The sequence below is a fragment of the Wyeomyia smithii genome, chromosome 3, assembly GCF_029784165.1.
Source record: "Wyeomyia smithii strain HCP4-BCI-WySm-NY-G18 chromosome 3, ASM2978416v1, whole genome shotgun sequence".
In the NCBI taxonomy this organism is placed as follows: Eukaryota; Metazoa; Arthropoda; class Insecta; order Diptera; family Culicidae; genus Wyeomyia; species Wyeomyia smithii.
The window spans coordinates 256640579-256666474 of record NC_073696.1 but is presented as its reverse complement, the minus strand read 5'-3'; the positions used below and the strand labels follow the sequence as shown (position 1 = coordinate 256666474).

Below are 25896 nucleotides of genomic sequence, written 5' to 3'. Positions count from 1 at the left end.
TGTTTTTGATGCACTAAGAATATTGTTTTGAACGTCTGCTCAATCACAGATTTCTTGAGGGTATCTTGCAACACTCACGGTGTTTCAGGACTGCTTGAAGTGTACAATAATCATTAGATGATTTTTAAGTGGCGTCGGGTCCACCTGTGCAACATGTGCACTGCACAGGTACTCTGTTCCCTAATTCCCGAACATATGCAATTATCGAAATATTTCGCTGAGTTCCCGACCGTTGGGATGTTGGGTACATATGTTATACTTTCGGTTGAGCAGTCACAAAAATTAGAACGCCTTATTTTATACTTTGCGACGTTTCGTCACTGGTCAGTGACATCTTCAGGGGAAACTGCGGGGATTTATTACATGATTAGGGGCTTTTAACATAGTAAAAATTGTGTTACCACCAAAACTATAGAATGTACCCAAAATCGCCCCAATCAGTGTTGACGATAAGCTTAAAAAGCATCTTGGCAAGGAACAAACAAATAATATATAAGTCACAGACACAATAGCCACAGACAATGAGCTAGACTATAACTATTGGTAACCATTGTCCCCGCAGTTTACCCTGAAGGTGTCACTGACCAGTGACGAAACGTCGGATAGCATAAAATAAGTCGTTCTAATTTTTGTGACTGCTCAGCCGAAAGTATGACATAAAACATTATCGCAATATAACAAAATATATATAAAAAAGCATGCTAGCGAGACTCTTTAATTCAAAGCTTGAAACACTTTGGTTTGATTTTCTTCTCTAACTCAAGGAAATAGTACGAGGGTGGTATCCAAGACACGACCGCATGTTTGACGTAGGACTACGATAGTTTTATATTTTATTTAGAGAATTCAGACTTTGTTCGATTTGACCACGTTTCACTTTCGACACGGTTCAGTTTTGGCACGGTTCGACTTTAGCACACATAAGCCAAAAACGAGCGGTTATGTTTAATCATAATTTCTAGTTTTCTTGTTTTGTTTTTAACCTATTCAAACTCAACAACAACCAAAAGAAAGGCATTTTGTCCATTATGTTGCCGAAACCGAAACCGAAATAGACATGATCAAAGAAGTACTTAATACCGTGCTATACCTCTAATTACTCGGAAGGGTCATATCAAGTGTCTAGGTCGTTGAAGGCTTCATGCGGACCTGTCCCCGTTGCGTTCCGGATACATTCAGATTATTGAGCCTAAATCCATCAAGCGGCACCTCTAACAACTTACAATCATAAAACTAGTTCATTGGTGGCCACATATTGTTACGGTCATATGCCACCAGAGAGTCATAAAAAGAAAAGCGTTTATTTTCAATATGGTCCGAGTTTGACAACTGAAAAAAATCTGATTATTTAATTGCAGACATCTATTTAAGAAGAAAAAAATACTGTTTTGAACATTGATGAATACCTTTCATCCTAATGCAGTCAATTTTCTTCAACACGTGAAAAGGCAATTTTTTATATAGGTCTTAATTAAGAACGATTCAGTAGAAAGAAAACTTCCTTTCATCTTCAATTGCGCTTGTGAAAGATAGCTCACTCACCGATTCCAAAGCAGCATCATTGTCAGTTTCTTACAACTGCTTAGCAAAGATGTCACATAAAAAAATCCTGTATTTACAAGTTCGTTGGAAAAGTGACGATAAAGGGTTGTAGTTTTTAGTGGAAAATCTAGATTTACAAAAATTTTAAAATTGAATTTGAAATTTATGAGGAAGTAACATGGAACATTCATTTTTTTTCATTTTAGGCCAATTGAAACATTTATTCAGTAAGCAGAACCAGATATAAAATTAATCAGTTTTAAGATACAAATAAAAAACAAACAACAAAATGCCATATTTGAAAGTCATCCATCTGTTTCCTTCAAAAATAAACCTGGCTCGGTTTGATAAACAACACTAACCTCTCCAACTGATGTTTGCATAATGTTGTTCAATTACAAGTCCGGCAATGACAGGTTGTGTTTATATGTTTAGTATCTTTACACGGTTGTGTTTTTATGTAGTGTTGTGCGACAGGTTGTGTTTATATCTTTAGTAATAGTTTCTTGCAGATGCTGATGTAATATTTTTGTAATTGAAAAGTACGAATATGAATGTTTAAAACCTAACATCAAGATGCATATAATTTGGGTTTTTCTATATACCACAACCGCGTAATGCAACTAGGATTGTCATATTGAATATTTAACTGGAAAAATATAACCATCAGTACAGCTTAAACGAGCTATCTGAACTATCTGTTTAAAAATCTTTACGAAGCATATTGCTTTCTATTGTCTTTTCAATAGCCTATAGTTGGTCATTTAAATAAATCTGAGAAAAACAGAGTGTAGAATTTAAAAAGACAGCAACTTCAAATTTTAGGAATTTGAAAGAAGTTTTTATCATTAAAATGGATATGAAAATTACTACGGTTGCAGTTCAAATGCCATCTACTCTTCACGACAACCAGAACGAAATGAGCAACGGAGAAGCAAGCTTCTGATTAGTAGAATGTCCACGAGCTCGTGATTGGTTGAAAGCTGCCAAACTGAACTAGAAAAAAATGTACAATGATATGCCAATTATTGTATCACATGCTTTGGCAACCGTCGTCGTTCGATCAAGGCATTGGTGGTCAAAATCCGTTCAGTTGTAATCATATATTGGATGCAACATCCAACATCGTGATATACTGTTCCGTACAGAATTATTTTATCCCCCGCCGCACAGCGTAGTGTGCGACCACGCACCACTGTACGTCGACAGCAGCTACATCGTTTCCACTTGGCTTGACTGCACACAAATGGCAATCGAGTGCTACTGCACTGACGACGAGCGACCGTCTTCTCATACATGGCTCGGTGCAGTTCTGTTGCCTGTGCCAGCATGTTTTCCTTCAAGACATCAGTTTCAATAACATTCTCACAGTAGATCGTTTAATTGTCTGATAAAGGAGGTTGTTACGAACTTTCCAAAAAAGCTTCACTTTCAAGACATCAAAACAGTCTAGATTCATTGAAGCAAATATTAGTTGACCTATTGGGACGGGGAGATTCTGTCAAATTTTTTTTTGCCACTGATATAGAGGTTGTCATAGCAGGCAGTTGGTGTCCACTCATGAAGTCTGTGCCAGGCGTGCTCGCATGTGATTGGTACATTGTTCGTGAAAATACGACCTTGAAACTTTTCATCAATTTTCACTGTTTAACAATTAAGTAACAATGATATATGAAGAATCACAAAATTGTCCATCATTTTATCAATCTAACGACATAATGATTATTGTGATCCTTAATGTGGTTACATCAGTATTACCGTTTGAAATCTTTCATTCCGACGTTACATCTTGGTTTTTAGCCTTCAGAATGTATCTCGATATAGTGCGTTTAGACGTAGTCCTACGTCAAAAGAACCTAAACAAATGACAGTGCACATGTAACAAAATGAGCCATGCGACGCTTCTGTGATTTTTATACAAAATAAAACGCTAAATAACGTCTTCACAAATTTTAAAAAATCATGAGGGTTCAAACTAGAAACCTTCTATTTAGGACCTACTGTGTGAGATTCTCTCCGTGACAAATTAATAAAGTTTTACTGTTACTTTTTATTTGCTTCACTGTTCCTTTTTTATAATAACAAAAAAGCATGCCACCATTGTTTTTAGGGTTAACGAAAAAATGTTGCCACAACTTTCTTTAATTAATTCAATAGATACAAATGTGTTCATCATGTAAAAAATATGGTTTACTGAAGTTTGTGGCGATTCCTTGCATAATTTCTACAGTCTTTTAAAGAGTTGATGAGCATCGAATGACCACCAAATTTCCGGGATACGAATTTTCAATGATGCAAAGAAGAGATTTACAGCGAAATTGAAAATTGAAGAAATTTGAAAAAAAAAGAAATTATCTTCAGCTCCAATCAGTTGACAGTAATAATGTTCATGCGGTTGAGGATGTAGATGCTGATCTATTTCATGTAATGGACCGGCTCAAATCTAAAAATGTCGATATTAAATAAGAAATCTTTTTTATGACTGACACAATTTTCACTGAAAATTGGTGCTGAAGATCAATTTCAACTTAAGAGAATGAAAATGAGTTTTTCGTCATTTTTATTTGCATTTTTTGCTAATGGCATGAATTAGCATAACAACCATGTTGACCATGTCAGACACGACATCTGACACAAACTTTGCAATTTTTACATTAAATTGATCGTCTCTGACCATAATATGTACAATTATAAAAATAATAACCAGAAATGTTACAAATTGAATGCTACTAAGTTCTAATATCATCGCCTTGATTTTTCGTTTTACTTCAACCCCCCGAAATTGTGTGTCATGCTCTCTCGTTCTACTGTTTTTTAACCATCCGGTTCTGATTGTATAACATTTATATTCCAAGGACCGACTTCTGTGGCGTACATGTTTTGTGGAGCAAATGCGCAGTTATACCCTTTTTTTTTAGATTGCCATATTTGAGAACTAGTTGAATTGGATAATTCCGTCACGACGATAGCTTGCATTCGATTATCACATCACCGTGTTTCAACATGCGCCTCAAGCATGCGAAACAGAAACAAAACATTATGTTTACTGTTTTCTGCATCGCGACGCTCGATTGACATTTACTGATTTTGTTTTGCGTCGTTGAAATGCAGAAAGAAAAGGGACTCTCTTTCAATTGACAGCTCAGCAAGCAAGCAGCATACACGTTCGGTGAGTGCGCGCAGTACTTCTCCAGAACAGTTTCTCCAACAGGAACTGTTTTCATCCTACCACCCTCGTGCTCTCGTGGAAACCACGACACGTAACGTACGTCATGCCAGCTCCACTCGGTCAGAGAGCTTTCCCAAGCTGTGAGCATAATTCTGACAAGAACTTTTATTTTTTCGTGTTCGCACCACAGCACATAAGCACAGCGAAAAATGTCAAATGCGAGATAGCATCCAGGACAGTGGTTATGTAATCGAGAACAAGGATTCCCCCACCCACGTGGATAGATTTCCTGCACAATGCAAACCACACACAAAGCTTGAATTAATTGTAAAAATATTTCCACAGCACAGTCCACTCCGGATCTATGGCCACTTGTCGATTCCCTCACTGTTACTTACATTGAACGTTGCACTTTTGTGCTCACGGTCCTTCGGACATTTGTAGGTGATGGCTTCTTCCAGAAGCGCCTTGAGATCACTCTCCGCCATGTTATCGATCTGCGTGTTGAGAAAAGAAAAAAAAAAGAAACGATAGCGTTAGTGAAACTGATAATCGAATAGAATTATTACGGCCGCATTTTGATTGGACTGGTAGAAACGTTCCGTGGGAACTAGAAGCAAAGAGGCCCCCTAACCTTGCATTGTACGAGATTTGCAGGGCCCACATCGTCGCTGTCGGTGTTAATCGGGTGGAGTTCGGTTCGGAGGGTGCAAATTACGTCTATTATATCAATCATTTCGTGAAAATTATACACGGTATCCATTTGGAAGGTGCGTTTCGGTCGCTGGCTCCGAGAGTCAAAACGCACACGTGATCCAATCGAGGACACTGAACAACCGACATCGAATGGTTTTTTTTCTGCTAGCAATCCATCGAGAAAAAAGAAACAGAAACGACTATGTACAGAAGAGGGTCGCTTTCGCTGTGATCCTCGCGTCACACTCAGACTCTACTGAATGGTTGGCAAACTGGCGTTCCGAGTTTTGCGAGACAAATGAGCAGTAGAGAGTTCAGCCTGGATGGAAGTTTCAAAATCATATGTTCTAGAGGCATGCGCACATGTACACACACAGTTGGTAGTACTTTTTCGAAACAACAGAGCAGCTAGTCGCGAGTTAACTGTCATTTTTTCCACTGGATACGCAGCAACACAACAACAGCATCGTACGTTGTACAACACACAGAGTTCAAATTTGTAAAAACATGCTAAACTGTGATGAAGTTGCTCGTTGCAAAAACACACAAGAAAGTGTTTAATCACTGATAAGTGTTGATCTTTTTTTACGCCATTTATATGCTGTAACGTGCGATTGTGGTAAAAGGCACTGTGAAGAAACCAAATTGCAAGCTCAGGCTGCCGATAAGATAGGGAACGGCCGCCGGCTCTGAATCACCATGACCAACACACATAACCACACATAACCTTTTGTGTATCTTCTACTGATTGCGGATGTAAATTCAGACTTCGGCAGTCAGTCGCTTTCGCAAGTGTCACTGTCTATCAAAATTGCAAAAAAAACACATCTGGGGATCTGTATTGTCGGCGAGCGCAGTTAAAATGAATTATCTCCTAATCTTTCGTTTTATCAAATTTTGGCACTCGCTGTTTTTTCTACACACTACCGCACGCCACAATGGAATTTGAACCAATGAGGAGTTGCATGGTTATTGTCACCAAAGCTATGCACAAAACTTTCAGATAAGCTGATTATCAGAGAAATCAAAATAGATTGACTGCAAATAATTCACATTTTCAAGTGCTTCCTTTTTTTTCGATCTTCTTTGTGGTCAGAACTTGCTGCGTGTCATGGATATAACGTACGTACAGTCACTCTACAATTATGGGACAGTCAATCAGTCAGTCAAGTCTGAATGTTCAGGAATAAATATAAAATTGGAAAAATAATCAACTACCAATGTTTTACTGGCTATTTCTGTGATGTTCTCTGATGTGTACAACAATTAGTTCTACTGCACTTCATTGCTCTAATAGCTTGAAGATAGGTTATTTTTATTATGCTTGATGCAAACGATACAAACGTAAAAGAAAAACAGCCAATATATGGACTGACCCACAATTGTGCAAATTAAATAATTTAAATCGTATCAATGAAGTTACAACTAAATTTTTAAATGCTACATCTAATGAATGCCAATAGTGTTGTTTTGTGAAAACTTAATGTTTGATACGTCGCTAGCAAGGTTTCGCTACTATGTTTAACCTAGTCTGTGCCTCTGGAAGGGGACTTACCCCACGGTTTCCCTCGATAAAGCCGGAACAACGGAAAATTTTGAAATGCCCCCTACTGTCCCAAAAACTATGATAAATTTGAAATCTTTTGAAAAAGGTTCGATCAAAATCGGTTCCGATCTTGCGGAATGGTAGGTAAAAAAAAATTTCATTTCTTCGGCTCCGGAGGGGTCTGGTACGCAAGTGTTAATAACATATCAGCATTCCCAAAAATATTTGATTTGCAACGCAATCTGTGTCAGGTTGAAGACTTAGTCGATGTGAAGGGTGTTCCACATCAATTTGCATGACGGAAAAAAAGCTGAGAAAATTAGTTAGTTGACCGATTCCTTTCACCACCATAACCGTAAGAACCTTACGCGGTGGTGCGTCGTGTGAAGGACTCTCATCACTCATCTCTCATGGCAGGTAAAAGAATTTTTATTTCTTCGGCTCCCGAGGGGTCGGTGTATTGTATTGCTCAATTTCGTCGGGACACTATCCGTTCATAGAACCGCATCTTAATTACAATTTTTCCTGATATCGAAAAATGAATTCTCTGACATTCCCTCCCTGTACATATTTGGTTTGGTTTTTATAGCATGAATAGAGCGACATTTTTTGAAAATAATCATAATTCAGATGTAGAAAAATGCACTATTTGTTCGACAAAATCCCAGACGCAACGCAAAAGTGTACCTAGGTGAAGGGTCTTTTTTTAAGTCAACAAATCTCCTTAATCCTCAACTGAAAGTTTTTGACGTAGAGCTACGTCTTCGTTTTCTATGCTAGATTACATTCTGTAAAATTGAAAATAAAACTGGCAAACGTTGCGTCAGATTTCAAACGATTATAGCAAGCGAACGACTTAATGCATCTTAGTTATTTATGTGTCGATGTATAGATAAAATGTGTGACAATTCTTTGATATAATGTTTAACATTGTTGCTTTACTGCTTAATGGTAAAAATAGGTGAAAAGTTCCAAGGCCAAGCTTTCTCATACATTTCCCTCTCTATTGCCTTGCTTTCCGAGCACGGATAACAATAACATGGACGGAATGAAATCCGATATAACCCTGTTGTTGTCTGCTTGTTGGTTGGAATATCCCCTCTGGAACAGCGCCGCAAGGAGATAATTTCCAGAATCACTCACAATATTTTGACAAGCCGGTATGATTGTCCAGCCATCTTGACGTTGCTGCAGTTGTATTGTCCCATTCGTCTTCGTCGAACCAAAGCCTATTGCAAACGAATTCGCACCGCACGAATTACAGCCAGAATGAACCTGTTCACCGAATGGCCGTGCTCTTCAATCGATACTACACAAATTTTGATTTTCAGTCATGTTTTGTATATTATGAATTGTTTATTAATGTATGTTATTTGATACTTGTACTGTTGCTATGTATTATTAATATTTGCAAAAGATGCTGGGTTTTTGTGCCAGCTTGAAAGTAGCATTCAAGGCCTTTCAAGGTGGCTTTTCCCACCCATATAGTTTATTATTTATTCCTCAAGACTACTGTCGGATGAATTATTCAATAAATAATAGTAATAATAATAAAGATATAACCCTCATTAAAAAAAATCACGGCTAAATTCGGTGATTTTCCGGTTGTCAATTGTTCCTTCGAACCCAGTCGAACACTGTTCTCGGTCCAATATCGCAGATTAGTTAATCTAGAACCAGGGAAATTTTCGCATCAGAAAAGCCAAATTTTCTTTTGGTGCTCATGACAATAATTCAGTAGTATTGAAGGTGTTTTGTTTCGTTTCTCTTACTCGAATCTGCGTCGCTTCTTCATTGCAAAAATCTACGGTCAACTCGATACAAAAGACTGCGTGTAGAAAATTCAACTTCATTCTTGTTCTTAACACGATAGCAAGCGCAGCCCTTATATCTGTGTTAGATACACGATGCATAACAGTCGTAGTGAAATATGTTAAACAGGAGTTAAAATCAATAATAATATTTGTCCTACGTCACCATTTCACACAACCCATAGGGCTGTATACCTTGTAGTATTTTTTGTTATTTTGATATTTGAACATTAATTAATTATTCTTTTTTTGAAATAGAATACTTCTCTCAGGAAGTTCGGCTACGTAGGGATGTGAAATGAAAATCTAAAACCGAAAAAAGTGAAAATTATGTTCAATTTCAAATGCTAATAAATCGGTTAGTTGAATTTCCTTTGTTCTTGCAGCAATAGATTTGAAAATCTTCTAAGATTCTTCCCGAATGAAGATAATTGTAATTTTATTATTCAAAGTATTGTGCTATTGAAAATAGTCAAGCCTTGTCAAAACGAAAAATTCGACCTCCGACTGGTCGTTATATGATTGCTTCCCAAGCACGGTCGACAGAATCATATACCTTGCAATTTAAAATATGCTGTTTGGCCTATATAAGAGCCTGTTTCAGCCGAAGCAGCTCAAAATAGTTCTACACAGTGACAACAGCAGTCATCTCTTAGCAGCAGCAGTAGCAATGGATATCGCACTAGATGGAGCGGATCTCAACATCGATAGCAACTGGGCCAGCTGATGCAGGGGCAGCGGATACCAATGGCAGCGTATAGCGGCCACAACTGTGGCATGGCTACGGATAGCGTAGCAGTTGTAGCGGGGGTATCAGAATCGAAAGCAGCTGGGCCAGTTGATGCAGGAGCAGCGTTGCCAATGGCAGCGTATAGCGGCCACAACTGTGGCATGGCTACAGATAGCGTAGCAGTTGCAGCGGGTATATCTGACCATGAAGAATTTATGCACGGACACGTGTCACTTGAGATCCTATTGTGGTCATTAACCTCTGTCCAGCAACTCCTATCCCAACCTCCACGTGGTGCCGACCGGGATACGAGTAACCTTAGCGGAGATCGGGTAACCAACCCCCGGTGGAAACTTTGGTCGTATGCTGACTGGGAAGGGGGAACGTACGCGGCTGTTTCCCTATGTTAAGGGCGGCGTACAACAGCGTCTGATCCGGAGCGGGCGGCTGAATCATGAAACGCGGTGTCTCGCCAGCTATATCAAAGACGGCAGCCCCGTCGCGAGACTAGGTATCGCTGCCCTAGTAAGGCAGCATATCGAATATTAAATACTACGAGCAATCCAGATATAAATACGGAACGGAATAATCGGCATGGACCTAGGCGAACAAAAAAGGACAACGATTATTGGAAACTCGGTACTTGGAATGTAAGGACTCTACTCGAACCGGCACGCGCAAGTATCCTGGCTAGAGAGCTGCGGAAGGTGAATGTGGAGGTTGCAACTATCCAAGAGGTGCGGTGGCTGAAATCGGGAGAACGCGAATTCCGGGCAGTAGATCCTATTGCGAACACTTAATTTAAGTACCACATCTACTATAGCGGCGGCGTGAAAGCAGAAAGTCGGTTTCGTGCTAATTGGAAAACAGATGAAGCGTGTCATTAGATGGAGGCCGATCAGTGACCGTAAATGCGTGTTGAGAATTAAGGGCAAATTCTTCAACTACAGCCTGATAAATGTGTACGCACCGACCAACGAGAAACCCGATGACGAAAAGGAGGAGTTTCATGAGCTCCTGGAAAAGACATACAATGAGAGCCCAGGACACGATATAAAGATTGTCATCGGAGATGCAAATGCACAGGTCCGGCAGGAAGACTTCTTCCGCCCCGTAACTGGTAGGGAAAGCTTCCACTCTACTACGAACGACAATGGCCTGAGGCTTGTTAATTTCGCTGCAGCTAGGGGGATGGCTATCTGTAGCACTTATTTTGCACGCCGGAACATACGTAAGCACACCTGGATGCACCCGAACGGAGAACTTTGCTCTCAAATTGACCACGTTCTAATTGATGGACGGCACTTTTCAGACGTTACAGATGTGAGGTCGTTCAGAGGACCGAACGTTGACTCGGAACACTATCTCGTAGTAGCCGAAATCCGCGCCCGGCTGTCCAACGTGTTGAAATCCAAGGCAACGAGGAGGATGCAGTTGGACATCCAGCGGCTATCAACTGAAGGAGTGGCTGCAGAGTAATCGCAGAAGGTTGATGAACGGATTGAGGAAAAAGTTGAAGGGAACCTGAATGCATAGTGGAGGCACATCCACAGTTCGATCAGCACTGCAGCGCGTTGGGTACAACTGCGGCAGCTGTGTCAGCGAGTGACGGAGGAGAAGAGCCGCGCCAGGGGTCACATGTTGGCCATGGCTGTGACTCGTCAGAGCATGGGTAGAAATCGAGATGCTAGAGCCGCTGAAAAGAGACTCCATCGCCGGAAGAAACGACAGCATTGGGAGCGTATTCTTGCGGAGGCGGAAGGTTGCTTCTCCAGGCACGATGCGAGGAGCTTCTACAAGAAGGTCAACGGAATCACGAATCGAAACGTGTCAGCCCCTGTCATGTGCAACGATAGGGAGGGCAACCTGATAACCGATAAAACAGAGGTGGCCAGACGTTGGAAGGAACACTTCAGTGTGCTGTTGAACGGTGAGGGAAACAGTGGAGTCGAAAGGAGCAGGATGACTATTGAAAATGATGGTCAAGCTGTGGATCCACCATCCATGAACGAGGTGAAGAAAGCAGTGAAAGAGCTGAGAAACTGCGAGGCAGCCGGAAAGGACGGCATTCCAGCCGAACTCTTCAAAGTCGGGAGCGAACAGCTGTATCGTGCCATCCATCGGATCATGCTGAGAGTGTGGTCTGATGAAGAATTGCCCTCGGACTGGTTGGAGGGTCTCACATGCCCGATCTACGAAAAAGGTCATCGCCTGGACTGTAGCAATTATCGGGGCATAACTCTTATCAATACCGTGTGCAAAATTCTCTCCGGCATCCTGTTCCACAGACTGAGGCCGTTGCAGGAGACCTTTGTTGGCGAGTACCAAAGCGGTTTTCGAGGTAGACGCTCCACGACGGACCAAATGTTTACCTTGCGACAAATCCTCGATAAATTTCGAGAATTCAACTTGCAGACGCACCATCTGTTCATAGACTTCAGGGCAGCGTACGATTCAGTTAAGAGAAATGAGGTATGGCAAGTTATGCTCGAACATGGCTTCCCAACAAAGCTGATTAGGCTGATACCTGCCACCCTTGAAGGTTCTACATCAAGCGTCAGGATAGCCGGTGAGATATCGGACTCTTTCGTGACGTTAGATGGTTTGAAGCAGGGTGACGGGCTGTCAAACTTATCGTTTAACATCGCATTGGAAGGTGCTATACGGAGGGCTGGTGTGCAGAGAAGCGGCACCATCATTACGAAGTCGCGCATGCTTCTCGGTTTTGCGGACGATATCGACATCATTGGTATCAACCGTAGAGCTGTGGATGAGGCCTTCGGGCCTCTCAGGAGGGAAGCTGCGAGATTGGGGATTGTCATAAACTCTGCTAAAACGAAATACCTGGTGGCTGGCAGAGTGCGTGGTAGTCAGTCGGAGATTGGTGCTGCGGTGGTGCTAGATGGGGAAACATTTGAAGTAGTTGACGAATTTATTTACCTGGGAACATTAGTGAATAATGCGGTTAAAACAGATAATCATTACATATAGAATCGTTAATTAGAAAAAAAGATTATCGCATTTTTTTCAAGAGATTTTACTTTCTAGACGTTAATGTACGAAAGAAAATGTCTATTGCATTTTCGAGAGAAAATATCTATTGCATTTTCGAGAGAATATAATATTATTAACTGTTTCGGTTTTTCGATTGTTAAAAATTGTTAGAGTTATCGGCTCTGGTTCTCGATAAAAAAAGCTTAAACCACCAGCATTAACTGCTCAGTCAACGATAAATGGCAATTACCAGAAATGAAGACTAAGACAAAAATAAAAACAGAACCGCCCAATCATTCAATTGAATCGAGTAACTTTGCTTTGGATAAACTGTACGCAAGTTCCGATAGGAAACCACATTGATTTATCATACATGCGTTCATTACTCCCGCTTCTGCTGGCATAATCCAACGGGAAATGAACCAAACCAGATTCAAAACAGAAGAAACAACAAAGTGTTCCTTCGTCTTGCTCTGTCGGCCGTTCGCGGCTACCAGCAGCCGTCGCATTTCTGCATTTTTGACACATCGCCATATTTGTGTAGACTTTCGAACAGAGCTCTGCTTTTGTTCCTTTGTGTATCGAACCATGTATCGAAGGAATCGAACCAACATTACTGTGTGTGTGGCATAGAGCAGCAAAAGCACCTTCGCAACGTCACAGCACCGAGCCGCCCTTGTATTGGGGATGAGGCTTGAAAAGTCAAAAACAACATCATCGATACACTCTCGGTGAGGAACACGCATCTATTCAGTCAGACACACACACTTAAGCGAATTAGCTCAGGGTGAACATTTCTTGTGAGCTGCAAATGAGGAATTTTGTGTTGCAACTATTTCCATTAACAGGATTGATCATTTTAGGGTTATTGAGAGGATTATGAAAAAACAAAAGGCCAAAAATTTAATGAAAAATTTCGTTTCATCATTCGACTTCACAACAATTTTCATCATATTGCCCGACCAGTTGAGAAGTCAGTTCTGGCTGAGCATCTCACACTCACACTCCAGTGACAGTTCATATATCGGAGGAAATGCGAACAACACAAAAATACAATCGATTTTCCTTGTCTCGCCACCGCGAACGACGGTTACCATCGATGGATGACGGCTTAGGCTACTGTCATACTGAGGCGTCAAATGAAGCGTAGCGTTGAGCGTTTGAGAAGCGGAATAAACAGAAGCGTTGGGTGAAGCTTCCTATGACATACTGGAGCGAGCGTCGCAAATGCGTTGTGTTGTCATATTCCTAGATTCCAGTAGCGGTTTTGTTTGAAGGAAATATGAATTCGTCCAATGAAGATTTTTTTGCTTTTTCAAGCACGGAAAATTACGTTTTAGTAAACATAGAGATTTTTTCATGAAATAAAATAATATTACTGAAGTGAGTTGCGCTACAGACGTAGTAAAAAATATAAGAAATTATTCTGAATCTTAAACCCGTTGACCCCGAGCAACGTTCAACTAGTTTATAATATCTGTTAGGATTTCAATAACCCATGTGAGCACAGCTAGTTACTCAGCGGCTTGCGTTTTCGCGACCAAAGAAGTTCAGCATGCTAAATTTCTGGCCATTCAAATCAAAACTCAACAATGTCAATCAATAATATCAGTGCTATTTTCCCGACGACCTGAAAATTTTTTCCGATAGTATTTTCTATCCGACTTTTTTTCTTTTTTAGAAATAAGACCAAAATATAGCAAATATTATGTACCTGGCGATATCAGGTTTAGTCTGAACATGGATTTACTGCACAACCCTCTTCTAAACATTTTAACATTTTCTAAACGAAAATGTATTTTATTTGCTTCTTTCAATTACCAAACCAAAACAAAGCAAATATCAAGCACCTGGCGATAAAAGATTTAGTCTGAATATGGTATTACCGCGTACATATACGCGCGTCAAAACACTACTCGTTCTGTTTCGCCGCCTCTATCGACGCGTCTTTGCCGCTCCAGTATGACCGGTTTGAGCGTTTCATATAGACGTTCGAAGAAGTAGCTCGGACGCTTTTGCGACGCTTCTTGCTTCGCTTCATTTGACGCCTCAGTATGTCAGTAGCCTTACGGAATCGGTCAGTCAGAATGGGCAAAGAAAAACGGTGCCAGCCAGCCAGCGAGAAAAACAAGTCACCGATCAACGACCGTCGTCTTCTTTGCGATGGACCGATATGATGGAGGAACAAAACTGTAACGATTTTTCTTTAAGATGTATGTAATCATGACTATTTCGTTCTATTATCGAACGCAGTTTTTGTGGTGTATCATTTAAACTTTAAACCAGATGCGATAAACAACGAAAATCGAGAAATTTTCAAGACCGCACCGTATCATAGAACTGTCAGGGTACAGGGTCTCGTATCCAGAATCTACTAAGTTTGTTTTTAGTTCACCAAAAAAAAAAACGGAAATAATCGACGATAAAGACTCACTTCACTGCAAGTCCACTTTCAGCAAACAAAACAAATATGATTATAACCTGAAAATCTAGCGTGAAACAACATAATGGCATAACTAACAATGATAGCAAATCAAGCAAAAAAGCTTCAAAAAGCTGATAACGCTAATTTATTCTTGCCTAGATGTGACCATGATGTGACTTGTTTCGCTTGTATGAGTGCCGCGTGGAAATAAAAAACAGCATCAGGAGCGAGAGTGTCGCGATCTCCACTGGCAAGGTCTTAGCATCGGTTTACTTGGATGCGCAATTATTATCGTAATCTACACCTGTTTGACGATTTTGCAAAGACGATTACATTAAAATCAAACCAGATCAAGGAATAAAAATTGAAGAAAAGGATTGTAGAAAGCGAATATAAAAATATCCGTGGAGACCACGAGAGTTTTGGAAATGACTACAAACGCAAATGTTAATTAGAATACACGAAGACGGCATAAAGCAAAGAAAGGCAAACAAAAAATTTCTCTAAGTCACTCCACGCTTCATGCAAGCGTAGAAACGGTCCAAAAAAGAGATATTCAGTGTGTCTTGTTGTTCTTCATTGGTTGTGTGCCGATCCGAAAACGAGCATCAAGCACCGAGCGCCTTTTAGAAGCAAGAATGTAGCTCTTCACGCTCCACCTAGCATGTTTTCCTTCGGGACATCAGTTTTAATAAAATTTTCACAGCAGATCATTAAATTGTCTACTAACAGCGATTGTTACATTTTTCAGAGATGCTCTACCCTCGCCCGACACATCAAAACAGTCTAGACTCATGGAAGTAAACAGTTGATCTGTTGGGACAGGGAAATACTGATATAGATCATATCACGGCAGACGGTTGGGGACTACTCATGGCATTTGTGTTAGATTACAGAAATTACCGTTTGAAATCTTTCATCCCGAAGTAACACCTTGGTATAGTTTCCACAGAATGCACTCCGACATGTTGAAGTAAGACGTATTCGTACGTCAAAAACGTTTTAAAATTTGAAAAATGATGGAAATAATATGAAAATAAGCAACGAATAAATTATAAAAATCTCACAAAAACAACCCTTAAATCTACAAAAGATTTAGAAACCTAAATTATTTAACGAAATTTTCTCGCGATTTGATGAAATTTTCAAAAAAACATACAGTCTAATTACTTTATTTTCCCATCGCTGAGAACTCTTATTGGAATCTCATTATCTGTGCAGCACAAATAATGTCATCAGCTGTCACAGGCTGGTGAATTCTCATTCTCACTACAAATCATCGTCGTGGTGAAATGGTGAATTGGATTGTCCTAATTGTCTCGATGAATCGATGGCAAACTAAAGAAGCAGCACATCAGCGAACACGAAAAAAAAATGCTTTCCGTTGTGGCCAGCGTTGCCAGGTCATTTTTTCAAAAATCTGGAAAAGGCAAAATAGAAATCTGGAAAAAATCTGGCATTCATTTCGTGGGGTGAAAGGTTAATTTTTCGAATAAAAGTTTTGGGGTACGCAAAATTTGAGGTGACAAAATTGCAAAATTTCGCACCAAAATTGAAGTGATGACCTTTTTGCGGAACAGAGAAAATAAAATCTGGATAAAATCTGGATCATCCATGAAAAATCTGGATAATTGGACATCAAAGCCGTCTACCTGGATACATGTTCAAAAATCTTGATAATCCAGCTAAATCTGGATACCTGGCAATGCTGGTTGTGGCTCAAAGCCCAGAATAATTCACATATGGGGTTAAGACCGTAAATAACCGTTTTATATTAAACTGTTCTGCCGCTCAAGTGTTACGCTACTCTGGCCTCTCGGCTGTTGTCCTCATACGGTTCAGCAAACGTCAGAAGGTAACAAAGAAAGAGAAATACAAAAATGAATCATAGTTGCAGTATCGGTTCAAAAGATGGATTAAAAGATTTTTCATCGCTTGCATATGTTTATCTGCCAATGTTTCTAATGTTACCAATTGAATATTTTCGAGCAATATTCTACATTCAAACCATAAGGCGATTTTATTTGGTACCCTTAAAAACAAATACCGGCGAATGGAGAAAAAGGGGCGTTTTTTTCTTTACTCATTGTGTCGCCGTTTCTTTTTCTCGTGATCTGTCCAATGACATTCGCAGTGCCATGAATGGAGCAAAGATTCAGTTAGGAGTGGACTCACCTTGCTGCTGTCCTGCGGAGTTTGCTGCGATGCTGCAGCGGCGGCGGTTCCTGCTGCCGTTGAGGAACCACCGAAACTGCCAGAAATGGAAACGGTTGTTGCTCCTGCCGCAGATGCGGTGGTGGTTGACGTAGAGTGTTTCACTCCGGACAAACTTTGCGATGTGCTGCTGCTGCTATTTGCAGCAGCAGTAGATATTTCCGACGGTCCGATGCCGGCCGCCGTTCCACTGTTGATCGTTTCCGTTCCAGCTTTATCGGGGGCTTTCGGTTGACCCCCGAGCTCCGGAGACGGAGCCATCTTGGCGAACGTGAGGCGAAGAAAAATTATATCCGGACAAGCGGAGCTTCTTTCTTGCACTTGCTGTTACCACTTCTTCCTTTCGGTTTATTCTTTGTTTTCTTCGTTACTGAAAGACGATTACGGTGAGGTTATTGGATGTTGTTCGCACAGCACTCCGCAAGGGGGCTGTCAAAAATTTCCCACTAACACAAACCTGTGCTTTCACATTGGAATCCCAAAATCAAGAGAAAGACAAAAACGAAAGAAAATGGGCCACTTTTTTTCCTGGCAGCACCAGGGGCACGACTTTTCTGTTGTTGCCGGATTTTTAATGTCCTCCTCCCTCGATGACTATTCTACCACGAATAGTTCCGGGGAGAGCTTCTTCTAGACACTCTCGAAACCAACTGCGGGCTCTTCCAACTCGACACCGAAAAGCAGAGCGACTAACTTCCTAATCTAAAAAAACTACTGATCCACTCACAGGCAAACCCAAACCGATTTCCTCTGTTGCTGGCAGATCGTCATGTCTGTGAAAATGGTTCGCGCACTGCACTCGGCACAGACACTTCCGCTTTTCCACAGATCACATTTTCCCTTGAGTTCTTGTTTCTTCTTCTTCAATAGCAATTTCAGCAAAATTCGAAAAATAGATGAAAACTGCTTCACTGGAACGACGATGATGAGCGATCGCGACGAATTTTGCTGCTGCGATGAGTGTGTAGAAAAAAGAAAATGTCACCGCACGGTCGCACACATACGTTCGCAGTCCGACACTTTGAAGTTTTTACTCACGCACACTGGCGGGCCGTTGGAAAGACATTGCACGCACACCAACTCACCGCGCCTGTGATGTTCGCACTTTTTTCGACCGACACGGTCGCGATTTCTGCCACTGGGGCTGTACGTTTGTGTTGGAAAATCAGTGGAGAATATGGGGGTCTCAAAAAAATCCTTTTCTCTACACTACACTCGTCCCCCTCGGACGTTCTTCTTTTTATTCGCTTCTTGCCCTGCTGCAGCGCTACCAGGGTTTCTTTTTCTTATTTCTGCATCCACTGCGGGCTCGAGCAAGTTCTTCTTATGCGAGCCAGCCGACGGAACATTCTGACAAATTTTACCGTGAAGGTTTTTCACCAAATCCCGACCAGCAGACAACGGCTTCACACAACAAAAAGCAGCTAAAGAGCGAAAAAACTACTTCCAATGGTGGCTTGCAGCCGCACGCACGACGAAATCCAAAATGTCTTTTTTCTTGCTCCACCGAAATCGCGAAAAGCACACACTTGCTTTTCTTTGCACTGATGATGGCTCGCTTTTCACGAATGGATGGCGATTGGCGACTACGAAGGCGACGAGACTCGTTCGCATAGAGGCAGCATTCAACCAACACATTAATGCGCGCAAGAAAAGTCCGAAACGTAGTCGAAGTGCGTTGGTTTTTAGGCGAGACGCACGGCCTGGTAGGGTGGCTTTTTGCAAGAAAGATGAAAAGAGAAGAGGCACATAAGAACAGCAGGCAAATTAAAGCTACGCCAAACGCTGTCAAGCCAGTCGGGCAGAAAAGGCGTGAGCCGGTGAGTGTGGAGAGTTTCGAATTTCAACGTGACAGGAGTGAAGGTGGGACCGGCGCTGCAGGTCGGTTTTCTAGGCAAGATAATGTATCGGAAGGTGGACAAGGGTGCTGAAATTTGCTGGACACTGAGGCTACTGTCATACTGAGGCGTCAAATGAAGCGAAGCGTTGAGCGTTTGAGAAGCGGAATAAACAGAAGCGTTGGGTGAAGCTTCCTATGACATACTGGAGCGAGCGTCGCAAATGCGTTGTGTTGTCATATTCCTAGATTCCAGTAGCGGTTTTGTTTGAAGGAAATATGAATTCGTCCAATGAAGATTTTTTTGCTTCTTCAAGCACGGAAAATTACGTTTTAGTAAACATAGAGATTTTTTCATGAAATAAAATAATATTACTGAAGTGAGTTGCGCTACAGACGTAGTAAAAAATATAAGAAATTATTCTGAATTTTAAACCCGTTGACCCCGAGCAACGTTCAACTAGTTTATAATATCTGTTAGGATTTCAATAACCCATGTGAGCACAGCTAGTTACTCAGCGGCTTGCATTTTCGCGACCAAAGAAGTTCAGCATGCTAAATTTCTGGCCATTCGAATCAAAACTCAACAATATCAATCAATAATATCAGTGCTATTTTCCCGACGACCTGAAAATTTTTCCCGATAGTATTTTCTATCCTACTTTTTTTCTTTTTTAAGATTTAAGACCAAAATAAAGCAAATATTAAGTACCTGGCGATATCAGGTTTAGTCTGAACATGGATTTACTGCACAACCCTCTTCTAAACATTTTAACATTTTCTAAACGAAAATGTATTTTATTTGCTTTTTTAAATTACCAAACCAAAACAAAGCAAATATAAAGCACCTGGCGATAAAAGATTTAGTCTGAATATGGTATTACCGCGTACATATACGCGCGTCAAAACACTACTCGTTCTGTTTCGCCGCCTCTATCGACGCGTTTTTGCCGCTCCAGTATGACTGGTTTAAGCGTTTCATATAGACGTTTGAAGAAGTAGCTCGGACGTTTTTGCGACGCTTCTTGCTTCGCTTCATTTGACGCCTCAGTATGTCAGTAGCCTGAGGAGCTATGAATATTTTGCATATACATTTAATTATTTTTCGGACAATTGAACTTAATTCGGTTACTGTCTATTTGATCGGAATTAAAATAAATCTATTTGGCATGACCTGTTAGCTTTGAATGAAATAAAACACATCTTATCTACAACTAATTTCAAAGAACTTTAGCAAAGTTGAGAATGTTAAAATATTAAAATATATAATTTCAATATGTCATTGGATAGATTAAATGTTAAACAATTTTGTGATACTTTTAAAATTATTATTACTATATAGTTCTGCGGTGAAAATTACTGAAAAATTCTAAGGTCGATTTTCCGCAAAAATCAACCAATCACGTGCGAGCAAACGTTATGAGTAGACATCAGCCGTCTACTGTTATATCGTCTATTTCAGCGTAAAAAATACAGAACCCCCCGGTCTGACAGGTCTAATGTTCGCTTTTATGAGTTTAAAGCTTTTTTGAAGCATTCGCGACAGCCTCCTCTCTCAAATTTGTTGACCTGCTGTTAGAATATCAGGGTGGCGACAAAGTTTTTATAAATAAATTCTCTGGTATTCACTGAAATATGACAAAAATTTACCTGATATTCTGCAGCATTAAGCACAAAAAAGTGCTAGGTAGATGAACGCAACTCTAAAATCTTATTGAAAAAAGCATTCGATCGGATATGAGGTCCTGCATTAGCCCTTTATGCCAAAAAATCCTCATTGGCGCTAATGAGCCGTTTAAATGCAAAATCGTGTCGTTTTCCCTGATTATTTTTCAGTTTTTCTGATAATTCCTGATTTCCTTAATAGAAAAATGAATTCCTTGACAGGTTTTCGTAATTAAAATTGAAGTCTTGAAGGAAAACATGCTAGTGCTGACAACAATAACACTAGAAACCATGTGAAGTATAGCGCTGGTCCCTAGGTTTCTATCTGTGCAGCATAACACGATTTCTATTCGCGTGCAACTAAAGAAAAACTACAACACACTCAATCAATCACATTTTACGTCTTAGGGCAAGAGTAATCTGTTTTAAAAGAAAATCACAATTTTTGGTGTGATTACTGAACATTTAAGATATTTAATTTTGGCCTTTCGATTAACCACTATTAAATAGTCAAACAAGGTTCACACATGTTGAAATGGATTTCTTCGTTATATTTTTCCATCAAAAAGTTTTTTTTTCACGCGGTTCCATGCAATTTCGGAATGCATCCCCAGCCTAGAACGGAGCTTAGTGTACTGCTTTCAGCGGTGATTTATCCAGCTCTTTACGCACCATACTGACGGTCGTTATAATGCATGTTCGTAATATACGAGCCTCTCTGCTAACGTCATTCTTGGGGTTTCTGCTAAATTGGGTTGTTTGGTGACTCACGGATTTCTGATTTTCATATATAAGGTGAAAGAGTGTAATTTTCTGAGCAAAACCTGATTTCAAAACAATTTTATATCATTATCCTTCGATTTTTAAATGAAAAAATAAACATCGCTCCAAATCGCTATAATGACAGTTGGTATATGGGCGAACTGTCATTGTAGCGATTTCGAGTAGTTTTAATTCGTGATTTAAAAATTGAATGACAACGATGGAAAATTTTGAAAATCACGTTTTGCTTAGAAAATGCAGCGCTTTCAGATGACATTATAAACTGATATAGCTAAACAACCCAATTGGCAATGCCTACACGGTAAGGAAGGAAAACCCATAATGGGTACTTTTTTAACCATTTCGCCAAAAAGTGAGCCAAACCAATCAATGAATGAACTCGATTTACCCATTAACGGGTCATTTTGAGAAAAGAATTTTCTCAAGAAAATAGGTGAAATTTTACCCATCATTAAATCGAACCTGCATCCATGCAAAAACGGAAATTTTGTGAAAGTGAAATCAATTATTTTTAATTATTTGCAAATGTATAAAAATGACTCTTTTTGACGAATATGGGAGCATTTTATCTGCTATCATGAATTGTCAGAATCGCAATTCTCTGCAACGAAGGTATTGCAGCCAGATAGTGCACACTCTTGACCTAATATAAGAAACTCTCGCATTGTAAAACTCAATACTTGATATTACTTACTGTTTACCTTGCAACTTCTCGAACGACGCAGCATCGAGTCTCTTTCTAAGTTTCCATGGCAATTATTGACAAAAAGTGAACAAAACAGATTGTAGAAGTAACGCGTGCGAACAAATCGACAGATCAAACTAAAAAAAAACTTGAAGTATTTTTTCATCATTAATGGGTAAAAAAATGACCCATTTTTTTCTAAGAATGTGTCTTCCTAATGCGCACGATTTTACGCATTTCACATTTTTAAATTCACCCATTTTTTGACAGCTGCATATGACAGTAAAAAATGGGTTCAAACTTATCCATTGATGGGTTTTCGACTCTTATCGTGTAGTGTTACTAATTTTTTGGTATATATGGAGTAACTCAGTTTTAGAGTTGTTTCACTTTCCACGAAAATGCTACTCGTATTAGAGGTATTTTTCACGAGCGTGTGTACCATTTAGAGATTGGCCCTGACGACTCTGTTGATATTGGTTTGGGTTTTTACTTGTGAAAGTGAAGGAAGGGAATATTTTTGCTTTTGTTTTCACACATAAATTGACAATTGCATATGAGAACTCGTGTAGGTGCGAACAGCCTTAAAATCTCTTTTACTTGTGTAAGGGCCAATACTCAGTGAGCGAAGAGATAAGCGATGAAAAAATCGCCAATTTAGCAACTGGGTTTCACATGTCGGAGGTGCCAGATCTCTTCTCAAAGTGCATAATTGACTAACTTTTTCATTCAACTCTTATAATCGGTGGTGACGATGAAACTCCTGAGGGGTGATGAAGTACATCGGAAAAACCGTAAAGGTGTTGAATTTTATGTTTATGTTTGATTTAATACACTTTTACCACAACTGATCGTTGTTTTGTTAACCACAAAAGGTTTGTAAACCTCCGATAAGGAAGGCAGTAGGTCACTAAGTCTGAAAGAGAAGACAAAAAGCCAAAAAGCACTTTAACACGGAGCAGGTTACTTCTCAATAAGTAGCACTGCAAAAGAGTAAACAAAAAAAAGTGCGAACAGCAAAAACGTCTGGACAAAGCCACAAAAGATCAAAAAACAACTGGTCGTAGTGGGGTCCATACGAAAATAATCGTCTTCGTAGCCTTTGATGTTGGCAAGGTTTGCTGTTTAAATATAGTCTTGAACAAATATGTCAAACTAGTAATTACTAGCCACCATATGGTTTTTTCCTAGAAATGAGAATTACGCACTTTGTGTGCAGAGGTTTTGGAAATTGCTTATATAATTGATCTTGTAATAATATTTTTCAACAGAAAAAGAAGAAGGTAGACAGAAATAAAACAAAATAACGTCGCCAAACGAAAGACAGTTGGCATCTCTTCAATGCAGGAATAATATTCTACCATTTGCTTTGCGTGTGAGAACCGACGGTCGTTCTACATCTAATGAAGAGAATCAAATGAAAGTGTTGACTATTTACAAGCCTGGTTCCAGTTAATCTAAATTATCGAAAAAGGGCTCACGAACTATAAATTACTCAACAATAAGTAATAAGCTAATTATTATTTCCAATTTATTTTTTGATGTGCGCATTAGAAAAAATGAGACTGACACTATTGTGTCAAGTGTATTTTTCCCCAAATAATACAAACGATTGAAAGAGTTTTGTTTTCAATAGAAGATAAGAAATTTTTTGTTATTATTCGCTCATATACTAACATTTGTGTAGAACCTTTTATTGTTATATTGTTTGTCTACCAGCAATGGTTACATTTCAACATTATCTGGAGTTTCTTGTTGTGTTTGGCGTGAGATATAATTTTCCTACAATTTAAGTTAGCGAACGGGAAGGAGGATAATATAAGTAGTTGAAGAGGATATTTATAAAACACGGCCGCAAGATTAACGTAGAATAATGACAGTCTGTCTTATATTAATGTGCAGTCAATTTTTCACGCGGGGGAGAAATACCTCGTAAAAAAATCACGTTGATTAAAAAATCCGCGTTCGCGCGAGAAGCATTTATTTTGGATTGACATTTACCGATGACACGGGATTATTATAGTTCTTGTGTCATTCTTGGCTTAACATAAAGGATTTTGAAGTTAGAAGGTAGGATTATAGAGTCATGATGTATATATTGTAATGGGAGCAAAAAATAGTTTCCATAGAAAATTGCATGGCTTGGCGAAACTATTTCATTGGTGTTAGTAAAATACTGTACGGTCGATCATACCTTCTAATTTCAAAATGCTTTGGGCTTAGCACAACACAATTAAACACACACTATCGGAACATTCACAGCTATTAGCAGTTGCCAAATAATGGCCGAAAGCAAACGCGACGCAACAGATCCGGACAAAATCATTAACATGTTTGGACATGCTCAGCAATGCTGTACAGCGCTGCGGTCCTCTGCTTGGTCCGTCTGCTATGGAACACTGTGATCGAATGAGTCGCCTACTGCTCAGCCTCGTTGCGTTAAAACCAGCTGATGGGCTGTCGACAGCGGGTCGAACCAGTTTTCAGTAAGGCCGTTTACATACTGGCGCGTTCTGCGTTGCGGAAACGGTTCGCCTTGCCGTGGGTTAATGTACAGCGCTAGAGTAGAGCTGTACATTAACCTATGGCAAGGCGAACCGTCTCCGCAACGCAAAACGCGCCAGTATGTAAACGGCCTAAGAGTCAATCGTGTTCTTGCTGCAGTAACCGGTTATACAATGATAACTAAATTTCTGCATGCTAGCTCTCATACGTAACCACTGAGAGCTAAATCTTCGGTTGGAGTGTCTGTGTGGACTACAGCGAGTAAAACAATAAAAACAAATCGGTTATAATGGTAAATCGTTTGTATACTTTAGCATTGTTCTAGCTCTGATTGGTCGAAATATGCTTTCAACAAGGCTCTATATTTTTCGATAGTTACAACAGTTGGCATCGCAATCTCACAATTTTCCGCATTTTGGTGGACGCATAGCTAATGTTTCAATCAATTACCGTAAGAGTGAAGAAAATCCGTTGGGAACTGACTGGGTTTCAAGCATTTGAAAGTGGACAACTTTCGTGATGCTCTCGCAGTTATCGGTATTCGAACATGTACCCCTGCCGTAAGACGTAGTTCATCGTCAAAATTTTTCGAACACCAAACATATTAAATGGAATTATCAAGGCTAATAAGGGGCCGTCTACATTCTAACCGGACACAAAAATCATTTTAGACTCCCCCGTCCCCCTCGTGGACAAACGTGGACATTGACCAAGTTCACTCCCCCCCCCCCTTAACCATGTGGACATTTTTTACAAAGTTGAACAACGTATATTTCTGTGGTTTATTTAGTGATTAAACAATAAAATGCCAGCAAAAGAATAATACTTCCAAAACCAGCCCAAACCCAGTTAGACCAACAAAGTCATAAATGATATCAAAATAATGAATCCCATTAAAATTCAGCGTAAGAGGGTTGAGAAACGCGCCAAAAGAACAGAAAAGGACAAAGCAAAACGAGCATAAAACGAATGCTTTGAATGACTGGAAACACGCCAGAGAAGCAACACAATAGATTCCAAAATACACTCTAAAACCAAATGAGAGACAAAAGGCATTTATAAATTTTTGAACCTTTTCTATACAAAAAAAAATATGGAAATGCAGTTCAATAAATAGAATTACTTTTCAAAACAGTTGAAACCAGAAACGAAAATAATGAGAAAGTAAAAAAATTTACATATGATCAACAAATGGAAGTCGATTGTCATTTCCAAAATTTTCACACATATTATTACACGCAAAGGAAAATGACCCAGAAAAAAATAAAATCTCGAACATGACTGATGTTTCCAA

General features: G+C 39.8%; 1 protein-coding gene across 5 annotated transcripts in view; it reads right to left on the bottom strand.

The window, feature by feature from the left end:
* LOC129733249 (homeobox protein 5) overlaps positions 1-25896 on the bottom strand; it is a 57708-nt gene that overhangs the window by 28441 nt on the left and 3371 nt on the right. Inside the window, exons 2-4 of one of the 5 annotated variants that reach the window (XM_055694940.1) lie at positions 17585-18842; positions 17089-17497; positions 5110-5208 (exon numbers count right to left, since the gene is read on the bottom strand). In XM_055694940.1, coding sequence (XP_055550915.1) covers positions 5110-5208; positions 17089-17388 — 399 coding nt within the window. In that variant the 5' untranslated portion in view covers positions 17389-17497; positions 17585-18842. Of the gene's footprint in view, positions 1-5109; positions 5209-5345; positions 5687-17088; positions 17498-17584; positions 18843-25896 lie in introns of those variants that run through there. The other 4 variants (XM_055694941.1, XM_055694942.1, XM_055694943.1 and 1 more) reach the window with 4 other exon arrangements.